This window comes from Balaenoptera physalus (genome assembly GCF_965194825.1).
Source record: "Balaenoptera physalus genome assembly, chromosome: 4".
Lineage (NCBI taxonomy): Eukaryota > Metazoa > Chordata > Mammalia > Artiodactyla > Balaenopteridae > Balaenoptera > Balaenoptera physalus.
Window position 1 is genome coordinate 87,777,584 of NC_138891.1, and position 13,974 is coordinate 87,791,557.

General features: G+C 39.8%; 1 protein-coding gene across 17 annotated transcripts in view; it reads right to left on the reverse strand.

Annotated features, from left to right (window-relative positions):
• PHLDB2 (pleckstrin homology like domain family B member 2) overlaps positions 1-13,974 on the reverse strand; it is a 228,114-nt gene that overhangs the window by 85,059 nt on the left and 129,081 nt on the right. For all 17 annotated transcript variants that reach the window (XM_082460130.1, XM_082460141.1, XM_082460129.1 and 14 more), the window contains one exon: positions 5,737-7,085. In XM_082460130.1, the coding sequence (XP_082316256.1) occupies positions 5,737-7,071 (1,335 nt within the window). In that variant the 5' untranslated portion in view covers positions 7,072-7,085. The remainder of the gene's footprint in view (positions 1-5,736; positions 7,086-13,974) is intronic.

Here is a 13,974-nt window from a genome sequence, read left to right on the forward strand (position 1 = left end):
TACATGTGAAAGAATGAAATTAGAACATTCTCTAACACCATATACAAAAATAAACTCAAAATGGATTAAAGACTTAAATGTAAAACCAGAAACCATAACACTCCTAGAAGAAAACATAGGCAGAACACTCTTTGACATAAGTTGTAGCAGTATTTTTTTGGATCTTTCTCCTCAGGCAAAGGAAACAAAAGCAAAAATAAACAAGTGGGACCTAATTAAACTTCACAGCTTTTGCAAAGCAAAGGAAACCACCAATAAAACAAAAAGACAGCCTACTGGATGGGAGAATATTTGCAAATGATATATTCAATAAGGCGTTAATATCAAAAAATATATAAACAGCTCATACAACTCAATATCATAAAAACAAACAACTCAATTAAAAAATAGGCAGAAGACCTGAGAAGATATTTTTCCAAAGAAGACATACAGATGGCAAATAGACACATGAAAAGATGCTCAACATTGCTAATCATCAGAAAAATGCAAATCATAACCACAGTGAGATATCCCCTCTCACCTGTCGGAATGGCTATCATCAAAAAGACCACAAATAACAAATGCTGGCGAGGATGTGGAGAAAACGGAACCCTAGTAAACTGTTGGTGGGAATGTAAACTGGCAGAGACATTATGGAAAACAGTATGGAGATGCTTCAAAATATTAAAAACAGAACTACCATATGATCCAGCAATTCTACTTCTGGGTACATACCAAAAGAAAACAGAAATCAGTAATTTGAGAAGACATATGCACCCCAATGTTCATAGCAGCATTATTTACAATAGCCAAGATATGGAAGCAACCTAAGAGCTCATCAACAGATGAATAAAGAAGATGTGGTATATACAGACAATGGAATATTACTCAGCCATAAAAAATAATGAAGTTTTCCCATTTGCAACAACATGGATGGACCTGGAGGATATTATGCTTAATGAAATAAGTCAGCCAGAGAAAGACAAATACTGTATGTTAGCACTTACATGTAGAATCTAAACAATAAAACAAATGAATAAGCATAACAAAACAGAAAGAGACTCACAGATATAGAGAACAAACTGGTGATAACATGTGGGGAGAGGGATGGAGAGGCAATAGAAGGGTAGGGAATTAAGAGGTACAAACTACTATGTATAAAATAAACTATAAGGATATATGGTACAGTATAGGGAATACAGCCAATATCTTATAACTTTAAGTGGAGTATAATCTATAAAAATGTTGAATCACCATGTTGTACACCTGAAAGTTATATAATACTGTAAATCAACTGTACTTTAATAAAATAAAGTTACATTAAAAATTTTAGATTTGCAGAAAGGGAGCTTATTTGACTTACTTTATAATACCTGCAAATAGTTAATTCTGTAAAGATGTAATAAAATGTTAAAATTTTGGCAAAGTTTGAACAGCATTGATGAGTTTATTTATGAAGTAATTTTTTTATGAGAAGTATCCTATTAATGTAAAACTAAAATGCAATTATCTCTTATTGAAATTACCTACTTACTTATCTTGGAGAAATCAGCCTATGCTTACAAAAGATAGCAAAAGTTTATTTTATTTTTTTGTAATCTGCCCAGAGAGAAGAGTTTCAGTATCTCACAAGAGTAATCTTTTGTGCCTTCTCCTAACTGGGATATATACTTGCATATTTAAAATGACCAAAAACAGTTCCTCATCTGATTATTTTAAGATTTATTGTTTATAATAAATAACTTATTCTCACTTTATTAGGTAACCAAACTGCGAACATTCATTTTCTCAGGCATCCACAACGCTATATTATTCAAATAACATAATCTCTGATTAATATTTGATTTTGCCTTCCCAAGATCAGACCCTAAATTCAGGAAAACAAATTTTTTCCAAGATACCTTTTACATTTGAACTGTCTTTAAGTTTTCCCAGAGGACTATTGGGCAATGACAAAGATTTTTTTTTCTTAACCTTACAAAAAGAAGAATGCTAGAAATAATTAGGTTTATTTGTTAAGCCCCTTCTTGATAAATAGCTCAACACTATCAAGAAATGCATAGGGGGCTTCCCTGGTGGCGCGGTGGTTGGGAGTCTGCCTGCCAACGCAGGGGACAAGGGTTCGAGCCCTGGTCTGGGAAGATCCCACATGCCGCAGAGCGGCTGGGCCCGTGAGCCACAATTACTGAGCCTGCGCGTCTGGAGCCTGTGCTCCGCAACAAGAGAGGCCGCGATAGTGAGAGGCCCGCGCACCGCGATGAAGAGTGGCCCCCACTTGCCGCAACTGGAGAAAGCCCTCACACAGAAACGAAGACCCAACGCAGCCATAAATAAATAAATTTAAAAAAAAAAAAAAGAAATGCATAGGAAGATTTATCAAATCAAATGAGAAGCTCAGCCTTCCCTAGGCTAATTTTGTACAGGCAAAATATTATAAAGTTCAGTGATTGCATACTTTACAGAAAGGCCCTGGATATATGTCAACGTCCTCACTCTCTGTAATATGTTCTCACCCTCAGGGGAAACACTGATTAAATAAGACCAACATGGGCTTCCTTGGTGGTGCAGTGGTGAAGAGAATCTGCCCTCCAATGCAGGGGACATGGGTTTGAGCCCTGGTCCAGGAAGATTCCCACATGCCGTGCAGCAACTAAGCCAATGTGCCACATCTACTGAGCCTGAGCTCTAGAGCCCACGAGCCACAACTACTGAGCCTGCATGCCACAACTACTGAAGCCCGCATGCCTAGAGCCCGTGCTCCGCAACAAGAGAAGCCACCACAATGAGAAGCCCACGCACCGCAACAAAGGGTAGCCCCCTCTCACCACAACTAGAGAAAGCCTGCGCACAGCAACGAAGACCCAACGCAGCCAAAGATAAATACATAAATAAAATAAATTTATTAAAAAAAATAAGAGAAGATCAACATCATATTGCCTAATGGAAGATTTAAATTCTCCTTCTTGCTGATACTGTTTGTTAAATTAACCGTAGATTAACCATAGCCACTTACTCTTATCCTCACCCAGTAGTCCACGATTTCCTCTCATGCTTTCCTAAAGACTCTGCTTAAGTTATAGGTGAGGATGTGCCTTTAACAAAGAAAGACAGTCTCAGAGCCTCGTGGACAGAACTTTACCAGATACTCTTCACTCTTGATATTTCAAAGAATGGACTTAGGGTCAGAGGCTGACAGAAGAGCTGACATTACATAGACAAGTATAAGATAGTACTAGAGGCTAAATCAGATTTTCAGGACTTCTTTTAGTTCAGAAATAGATAACTTCATGAAATCAAATTAATGACCCAAGGTTAGAGGAATAAGAATTAATTACATAGAACAGACTGAACTGAAACTGGAAATCTAATTTCTAAATGTGGACATGTGTTTTGGAAAATTATTGGCATTATCTTAATGTTCTATTTTCTGATGGGGAAAACTCTTTTAGCATTCATGCTGATCTATCTCTAACCGTCAATTTAGTTGACTCCAGTGTTGCAAACTAAATGAAATATTCTTTAAATGTTAGTTTGTTCTCCTTGGTCCTTCAGATTCAGGAAAAAACATTTTTTTCTGAGACATTTTACTTTTTAATGGCAATAACATTATTTGCATGGGCTCAATAAGAATCTGTCCTCCCTTTTAGTGGAATATAATCAGACAAATAGACAATACAACAGAGGCCAAAAGTAGAGTGTCTTACTTAAAAATTAGCCTCACTTCATCAGATATGACAAGCCCCTTATTAAGCAGAAAGGGTTATAACTTCATATCTGAAGCTAATAACCAAAGCTTCTCCCAAGAAGTTGAACTAGGACCTGTTTGTGGCTTACAGGGCACCAACCTTATAGGCAGTAAAAAGGTCACTTGCTGGATAGCCAGAAACCTTAGCAGATTTGGGAAAACTAGAGGAAAGAAAAATTCACCAACTCTTATAAGTGCTAAAGATGAAACCAGTTTGGGACTTCCCTGGTGGCGCAGTGGTTAAGAATCCTCCTGCCAATGCAGGGGACACGGGTTCAAGCCCTGGTCCAGGAAGATCCCACATGCCGCAGAGCAACTAAGCCTGTGCACCACAACTACTGAGCCTGCACTCCAGAGGCTGCAAGCCACAACTACTGAGCCCACGTGCTGCGCCTAGAGCCCATGCTCAGCAACAAGAGAAGCCACCACAATGAGAAGCTTGTGCACCACAACAAAGAGTAGCCCCTCTCACCTCAACTAGAGAAAGCCCGCGTGCAGCAAGAAAGACCCAACACAGCCAAAAATATAAATAAATAAATAAATAAATAAATAAGAGTTTGGTTTCCTATGCTTAGAACAGAAGAGTAAATAAAAGCATTTAACGAAGACCTCTGGAGTGATGAAGCCATTGAAATGCTCTCCTAGGTAACTTAATAAATCATAGAAGTTGATTCTCTGGCTTTATCAACGACAGTTGTTCAGTACAGTATAGCACTAGATTTGCTATCTATATACAAGAAGGCTTTTATATGCTAATTAAAAGTTTTTCTAGCTTATGTCAATGAATCAGGACCAAATACAATGGCTTTTGTGATCATGAAAAATCTTTGGAGACTATTTATGATAACAAAGGAACTGCCATACTGGAGCACCATCTAACATACCCACCCACAGAATACCAAATTCTCTAGGGGTATACACATTTGTTTTCATTCACTATTAGTGATTAGGATATTTGGAAACTCTGTAAGGATAGACATTAACTTATCAAAAACTGTGAGTGATGTGAATAATTATTTTTCTAAAATTTCAAGCAAATTCTGTCCTGTATAGATGCAAAAGTTTCTGTTCATTATAATCCAGAAGTTACAATTTTATTGTCCTGTAGGGCATTAACTAGTTTTGTATGTGATTCAGAAATCTTATTCCAGGATACTTTCTTTTAGTAACTAAAATACTTTTGATACTCCTATACTTCTGTAAATCAGCTTTACCATCCTGCAGCTTCCCACATTAAGGAAATCATTAATCATTAATCACTAATGAATCAAAATAATCTTACAGGTATTCACCCTAAAAAATTATGCTTAAAAGAAAATAGAAAAACGCAGCAGTTTGTTCTCATTCATTAGTGGGACTCTCCTGTTTCCTCTTTTCTTATTATTTTCAATATTTTTTACAGTAATCATAAATCCATAGAAAAAGACAACTCAGTAATTTTTTTTGAGCATGTGTAGTTTGGAGTCACTATATGTATTAAGACATGGCTGAAGGGAGTATGGTGTGTGTGTGTCTATATACAGTGCAGAAAAAAGGTTGAGCACCATTGGGGCAACCTTTCAAATTTACAGACAACTTGCTATACAGAGAAACTTACTGCCTAATTTCCAATGAGTTGTCATTTCACTGATTATTACCATCATAGCATATACATGCAAATTTGATGACATAAATAATACAAATCAGTGTTTCCTCATAGTCTTAAGAGAGAAGTTTGTAAGACTTTTAAAGAAATTCAGTAAAATTCACAACTATCTTTGTTAGATTTATCAAGAATTTATACTTGTGAGACCTCTGCAGAGCAACTTAATATAACATTAGGCACATGTAGGCCTTCAAACTATCCATTTATGACTAATAATAGTGATCTGGGAAGAGGAAGGTTAGCAGGAGGAAATCTAGGAAGGGACCAGTGGCTGGTGCACATGGAAATTCTACACATATATCCTTGGAGTTTGTCTCCAAGAAGTTATTCAATGAAACAGTGAGGTCAAGTCAGATGAGAAGATTACCAATCGCTCCATCTCCTGCTCCCTGAGTCTCTCCTCCCTCTGCCGCCGGTGATAATCCATCAGGTCGTCTCGTCCTGAAATGGAGCTAATGCTGCTTTTCCGTTCCCGAAGGACAGGCTGGGGGGTTCCTGAGGCCTGTCTGAGGCTGTCCGGATCTGCATCATCAAACTCAACAGACCCACACGAGAAGTTCCTCCTGGCCGCAAACGCTCTGTCCAGCTCTCCGGGAGGGAATGAATGACCTGGGCTGGTCCCCAAGTAGGAAGCCCTATCAAGGTCATCAGAGGTACAGGAGGAGGTGGAGGCCAGAAGCATCTTCCGAGCCACTCGAGGACTGGCAGGGACGCTGAGGGTGGAACTCACGTAAGGGTTGCCCTCAGAGGCAGAGGTTTTATAGGGTAAAGCTCCTGAGCTCAAAGAAGAAAAATTCAGGTAATTGTCATTGTCTGTGATGCTATGAGGTAGATCCTTTTCCCCCAGTTTCGTTCGTTTGGAATTGCCCAGAGAGCTTCTTGGAGGCAAACTGAGAGGTGCCAGCTGATTCTCTGTGGCTCTGTGCAACCTGGGGAGAGATCGGCTATAGGCGCCCATGTGACTCAGGCTGCTGCTCGAGTACTTCCTAGTTCTTAAACTGATGTTTTCAGATGCCAGATCCTTGTGTCTGGTCAACTTGGGCTGAAGTGTCAGGTTGTCCTGGATGCTTATTTTCCTGGCTTGCTTTGGGCTTGAAGGCATGCTGGCTGCTCCTGACCTACCGATGGGCAAGGAGCCAGTATCACCCAGGGAACTTCCATTCCACATGGTCAGGAGGGAGCCAGATGCTTTTCGGCCTTCCAGCCCTCCGAGAAAGTAGACATTGTCATGGGATTTATTCCTTGAGCTATATTTGGAATAGGGAGGCTTCTCTGAAAGCCTCAAGGACCTTTCAGTGTCCCGGCCTGTAAAATGATCAAAGTCTGCTCTCCCAAGTGGATATCCACTAAGGGAGGGTGAAGTGCTGCGTAAAGGGGTGGGAGGTTTCACGGAAATATTTTTGTCATTTCCATCGCAAGAGAACTGCTTGGTTCCCTGGATTTTGGCCAAGGAGGGGCTACTTCTGACACCGGTTCCCAAAGGAGAAGGGCTTCTTTTAGCAGGCACAGGTTGTGAGAGGGTTAAATAGGAACCAGAATAGTCTCCATTGGTTTTAAATCTCAGACTGGAAGAATATTTCTTCGGGCTCAGGCTCTCCATCATGTTTTGGGAATCGTTTTCGAGGGAATTCGCCACAAAGCCCGCCTCTAAGCTACCATTCTGTAAATCCAGCTGCTTTTGCATGTGGCTCTGCTCTGCCATAATCTTGTTGGAATCTGTGAAGGAAAAAACAAGAGAAAGCTTTACTTAACAAAGAAGATTTAAAAAGACGAACCACATTTTTCAGCCTACATCAGTACAAATAGGTTTGCAGTCCAATCTGTTGTAATTAAAAAACACAAACGCTGTTTTAGTAATAAAACTAGAAAAGCTGTCCTGCAAAATGAAGATGAATAAAGACCACTGATCCGGGATGTTTCTTGTACAAAAGAAAAATAACTCAAGAGGACATCAATGAAATTTGAGAGGAACAAATCCCTAACCAAGTACAGGTGCAAGATGAGGTTGGTACCTAAAAAAGACAATGTCCCTTTAGTTTTCTAGTCCCTGGAGGACCACCTGCTTCCTGAGTACCTAGCAAACACCCAAAGGGATGCTGCAATGGGCCTTCCTTTAGATGTCTCTGCAAGAATCATTAACCGCTCAGAAGTTAAGTCCTGAGGAAACTAAATTCACATTCTGGCAGAGAAAGAAAATTTTGTGTTAGACACTGATCAATAACGTGAGGGTTAGAAGATGATTCTTTAAAGGGGGACTATGAGAGTTACCTTCTCAACAAAAAGACTTAATCAAGCTCCCGCATCCATCAGAGAAAGGTAGGTAATAGTAGAGGAAGGAGTGTTCCCCATATTCCTGACATATCAGGGTCAGGGTGGAGTATTTAAAAACCTGAAACTGACGTATCCCTCCAGTTCCCAGGCATCCCAGAGGCACCATGATCATCCTTGATCTAACTCTCTCCTCTCATGGAAACACCTTTCTCCTTTTGCACCCATCCAAACCCATCCATTCTTCGAGGCTCAGATTAGGATTCTATTTTCCATGATGAAAAGAAAATTTTTTTAATGGATGTACCCATAAGAATATGTTTTGGACCCTAGTTTGAACAATATTGACTTAAGAAACTGCAGTTTTAGTCTATGAAAATGTCTTTTTAATCACAAATTATCACTGCAAATGTGAAACCTTATATTTCAAACTGATAAAAATATTTTCTTTAAGTTATCATCAAAGTGAAAACACAATTTAAACATAAATTTGAACTCAGGTACTGCGAAGACAGTCCTCCAACTCCATAGGCACCTCAAACACTGGTTACTGCATCTCTGCACTATATATAAACAGTATTACGTATGGTTAGTAATCAATATCATAATGTGTGACCAAGACACAAGTTTAAGGCAGAGGGTTTTCTAGTATTTCTATCGTATCTCCAGCCCCTCCTGACTCCCATCGCCCCACAGGTGAGACACTCAATGAACGCGTTTTCAATGTCCATCACAGCCTTCCCCACTCCCTCCCAGCCACAGATGGAGGACCTTCACCTTGCTTGCTCAGCCTCAGAGATTTCCTGGGCAAATGCAGGCAGCCCAATAAGGAACTGCTTCTTACCCAGAGAGTGAGGCAAAGAAACAGTTTGGCTGCTTAAATCCTAGAGATGGGCTGAGTCCTCAGACCCCTCAAAGCTGCAGCTTCCCACAGGAAGCTCTGCCTTGGGTACCTTATCCTCCAATCCAAAGCCCTACCCTGATGGATAAAAGCATGATTGTCTTTTTAAGTGGACCTCAAAAAAATTTTTGAGATTCTCCTTTAGAATTGCCCCCCAGCTGGGATCTGGCCCGGCCATCTGGCTCTTGCCAGGTCTTTCATTCCTCGGGGACAGTGCCATCTCTGCATCCAAGACGAATGTCCCTCTCAGCAATTGTCTACCACTACCAATTCTGACCTCGAAAGCAGCACCAGTCTGGTTTGAGCTATATCTCACCATGCCCCCTTGGAAGACTGAAACCAAGATGACCTCTAGTCTTGGTTCCTTCTATTCCCAACTAACTTTATCACATGTTGGTTTGCTATGTTGAAATTCCAGCAAACCTTGGTCAATTCCCTCAAGTTAAATATTTTTGAATTGAGGAGACAAGGAAGTAGGTGGATCCTGAGAACATTACCATGTTATTTATTAAAAGGGAAAAAACACCTTAATTGCCCCCAAAATAGGGAGAAAATCAAAAGCTATAGCATATCATATGAGTGAATATTAAACCATTTAAAATCTTATTTCAAGCTATGTTTATAGCATTAAAAATACGTTAATATAATGTTAAGTAAATTTTAAAAACCACACATACAATGAGTGTAGTCTTATATATACACCCACCTCTACACATGGATTACATACAGATGTTCAAGCCAAAATCTGGGGAAGCATCACTGATCTCCTCTATCACTATATCCTCTATCCTCTACCATCTCTATCACTTCTCTATTCCCTCCTTCCTCATTTTATCCATCAACAAATCCTACCAATATTGTCCTTAATCCATAGTCTCAATCTGATCATTTCTTGATATTTCCACTGTTACCCCCCATTACAAGCCAATATCTTCTCTTCCCTTGTCCATATGCTTATTCTATAACAAGAACAATGGAATAAAAGAAATCACACCAGTGATTTTTAATTCACCTTTCTCAAACTAGTTTGTATTTTCCACATTTTATACAATGTGTTTGGGTTACCTTAACAATGAAGAAAAAATTTAGTGTAAAATATTAGCATACAATCTGCAGCAATACTTCATTTTTAAGTTGATTAGACTCATTTTTCCTAAGCTCTTGCCCAATTTTTGATCCAGATATTAACTCTTCCGAAAAAGGTTACTTTAAATAACTTCTTCATCAGACTAAATATGTAAATATTTGAAGACTTCAACATTTTTTCCAAATCTTCTAAATGACTCAGGCAAAAATGACAATTATGCAAATTGACCCATTCCATACTTTATGCATCTGAAAAACTGCAAAATCAAACATAACACCTCCCCTAATATGAATAAAGTGAACAGAGTGGTTACAAAAAAAGTCTCCAGATGTTTGCTGAATATGGCTTAGATAATATATTTAGTATGCTCATTTTTTAATGTAGTTATTAGATTATTTCATTACTTGGAGTGATTCTGCTTATTGTATAGAAAAAAATTAAAATCCTAACAGGTAGTTTCAGGTACCTCATTCATTAACTAGGTATTGAGCGCCTACCATGTATCAGACTTTGGCTTAACAGGCACTAATGTTGCTCACTATTATTCCTGTTCTCTGCTTTCAGAAACAAAGCAGTGCTGTTCTTCCTCATTCCCATGACATTAGGTGTGGCTATGTCCCTTGCTTTGATCAATGAAACAGGAGAGAAAGTGACATGTCAGTTCCAAGCTGAAACATCAAGAGCCAGAGCATGATTCACCATTTTCATCCCCTGCTAAGATGACTCACTTGCATCCAAGTCTGTAGAGGCTTCCTTAGCCTACCTCCCTCAGTGAGGACGATAGAGAGCAGGGTCTTTGCCAATCCAAGATTGTCTTAAGCCACTGAGATTTGGGAGCTGTGTGTTACTATGAAGGTGTTAATCTTCATTAAGTGCCTACTATAAACCAGGCTTTGAGCTAGGCGCTGGAAAATATGTGGTCAAAGATACCATTTCCTGCCTTCACATAGCTTACAGTCCAAAGGGGAAAACACACACATGAATAAATGCTATATGGTGTGATGCATGCCTTAATAGAGGATTGATTGACAGATCGGTAAAGGAGCATGGAGGGGGGCTAACCCAGTGAGACTGGTAGTCTGGGGAAGTTATCATAGAAAGAAATGACAATGGAGTTAAGTCCTATTGAGGAAAGGGAATCTGATGGGTATTATCCAATGGCAACATAAAGCCACCTCCACACCTAAACTTTTGTGGTTTTAAAAATATAAACAGGGCTTCCCTGGTGGCACAGTGGTTGAGAGTCTGCCTGCCAATGCAGGGGACACGGGTTCGAGCCCTGGTCTGGGAGGATCCCATATGCCGCGGAGCAACTAGGCCCGTGAGCCACAACTACTGAGCCTGCGCGTCTGGAGCCTGTGCTCCGCAACAAGAGAGGCCACGATAGTGAGAGGCCCGCGCACCGCAATGAAGAGTGGCCCCCGCTTGCCGCAACTAGAGAAAGCCCTCGCACAGAAGCGAAGACCCAACACAGCCATAAATAATAAATAATTAAATAAATTAATTAAAAATATAAACAAAATCTCAAGCCCATCTGAGGTCAAACTACTGGTACATCCAGCACACATCCTGTCTCTGACAGAATTAATAACAAAAATTGTGTAGGAAAAAAGCAACAGTTATTTTCTATATTTAATAACTATGTATCTCTCTCTCATAGTTCTCTAAATCCTTTCCCATCTTCACCACCATGTAAGATATGCTCTCTGGGGTCCAAGTCTATGCCTATCTTAAGTGTGGTTTAAATTGGACAGCAATCCTCCAACCATTTAGGATATTTTAGATAAGGATACAAAGGGAAATCCGTAAGTGAGATGTTAGAATAACAAGAAAAGAATTAAAGCCAGTTAGTGGGGAAGACTTTGGTTATAAAGTAGTGCATACAAAATAGGAAACAGAGCTAAGATAGTGCAGAGTTAGCCATCCAGAAAGCAAGGCAGAGCAGCTGCTGTTAAATGCAAGTCAGAAGCTAAGCACTGAGCCCAAACTCTGCATTTTCAATATTTGCTCTAACGGTACAGAATTGAGGGTTTATGTCAAAAAGGATACTTAAAAGTTTAATTTTTGTCTCAGCAGCATCGGACATTAATGTCATTTTAGATGATAAAATGTATTAATGTATTTCAACCGGTTTGCAGTTGCAAATGCTACTTAATCACCCAAACAAAATATTACCAAATACCGTTCCCTCTTCCAACAAAACTACATAGTATCAAACTACTATAGGGTATTCTTACTACCCTACAGGGTGGCAACACTTGGTCCCTCTCTCCTCCTCACATACACTTTTTTTTTTAATTAAAAAATTTAATTATTGGGAATTCCCTGGGGGTCCAGTGGTTAGGACTCCGTGCTTCCACTACAGGGGCCACAGGTTCGATCCCTGGTCAGGGAGCTAAGATCCCGCATGCCTCGCAGCTCAGCCAAAACCCACCCACTGCCAAAAAATGCAATTATTGACGCAGTTTAGTTGGCCAAACAAAATACAACACCAAAATATTCCACAGTAGTACTAGCTGAAAGATCAGCTTTACAGTCTCTAGGGAAGAGACAAGCAGGACATTTGCAAATAATAAACCACATCTGAGAAACAGTCATGCAACATTTCTCCACCACACATATTGCAGAAGAAAGCTACAGATGATCTGGATGGAAGAACATTCCAGAGAATATTTTAAGATATTCATGTCTGATACCCCGGTTTTTCAGTTCAACCTTATTGGGTCTGTTAAGGATGTGTAAAAAGTTGTACACTTAAAGATTTATCATCAAGTATAAACATGTAATTCACTCATTTTCCTGAAGCTGAGTTTACCAGTCATAGCTGAGTACATACGTATGTATACTTGTGTCAATTTGAGATCTCTTAATCCCATAAATCAATTCAACTCAAAAGGTGGAGAATCACACAGGTGGTCTTTCTGACCCTAGGAGTGACAATAATGGCTCATGATACCTCTCTCTCCTTCCCCAGTGCCAGGGTGTTCTTTTCATTGAGGGTGAGATCACAAGAGTGGAGGCCTAGAGGTGGGAAAAGCATAGGGAAATGTAGAACAGGAAGCAGTAATGTACTCTGAATGAGGATGAGAGCAAAGGCAAGGCGAGTAGAGGCAGGAGGGCAGAGGATACCATGGGAGAGAATGGGTTTAATTCCCCAGCAGTGAGGGAGACAGCAATGCGATGGAGCCCTGCAGACAATGTATTAGAGACTGCAGCTGAGGTTAGGAAAAGAAAGCAGAGCAAGAACTAGGGCTGTGGGAGGTGAAAGGGCACACTGCAAGAGGTGTTGTCAAAGTGACACACAAGAGGGAGGGCGGCGGGACAGAGGCCTGTGTTAACATGTGTAAGAAAGGTGAGGAATTCTCCGAGGTTTCTAGCCTGGCTTCTTGATCTCCGCTGGTGTGTTTCTTTTTGCTTTCCTGTACATTTTATGTAAACAAAAAAGAAGTCTCAGGGAAATTATAAAATCACTGCATTATGTTATTGTGGAAGCAAAACAGCCCCAAGGGCACTAATGGCTCCATATACTGCACGCATACGCACAGAAACAGAACCGGTGTGGAGAAGGGAAGAAGGCATCTGGTGCCCAGCTGAAAGAAGAGACAACACCGGGTCGTCTAAACAGGAAAGAAGTTAATGTGTGTTGAAACATTTGGGCTTACTTTCCAATCCATAAATTTAATCCCTCCAGAGCTCTCTTGTTATTTTATCACCTGAAACGTATATCATCTCTTTGTCGATTAGAAAATGCCAGGAGTCATTTAGAGATCTCTAGAAGATACCATGGAAAGTCACAGTACATTTTACCTTAAGAAGAAAATTACTGGAAAAACTAATCTCAGGGATCATGTTTGAAAGTTTCTTGGTAGATTCTTTCCTCTTTGGCACAATGCTCGTATATGTTTTAAAATATAATTCTCCTGCTCCATTTGTACCAAATAACACCACAGTGAACTAATCCCATCCAAACTGTTAAGTCACTAATGGTGACTTCAGAGCACTGCGATGGCCAGAGTTGTAGGGATCTTGGTTTCAAAATAATGAATACACACCCAGGGAGCAAAGTTTTAAAAAACGAACAAATTAAAATGAAGTATTTACTGTGTTGTGTTCTGTGTGTTGCATTAGAAGTAGGAGTCTTAAAGTCTGGCCTATATATATAAATGCAGTTTTCCAGGTAATTTATACCAAGAGTTTGGAGGATTCTTAAATTATACAACACTTTACTTGTCATTCTACATCGCCGTGCACAAACACTTCTCAGGATCAGCCAATATAGCAGGAATTAATCAAAGGGGGAGTGCAAGAGCAAGTGATAGGAAAGGGGAAATCTTTTCATATTGCTGGGG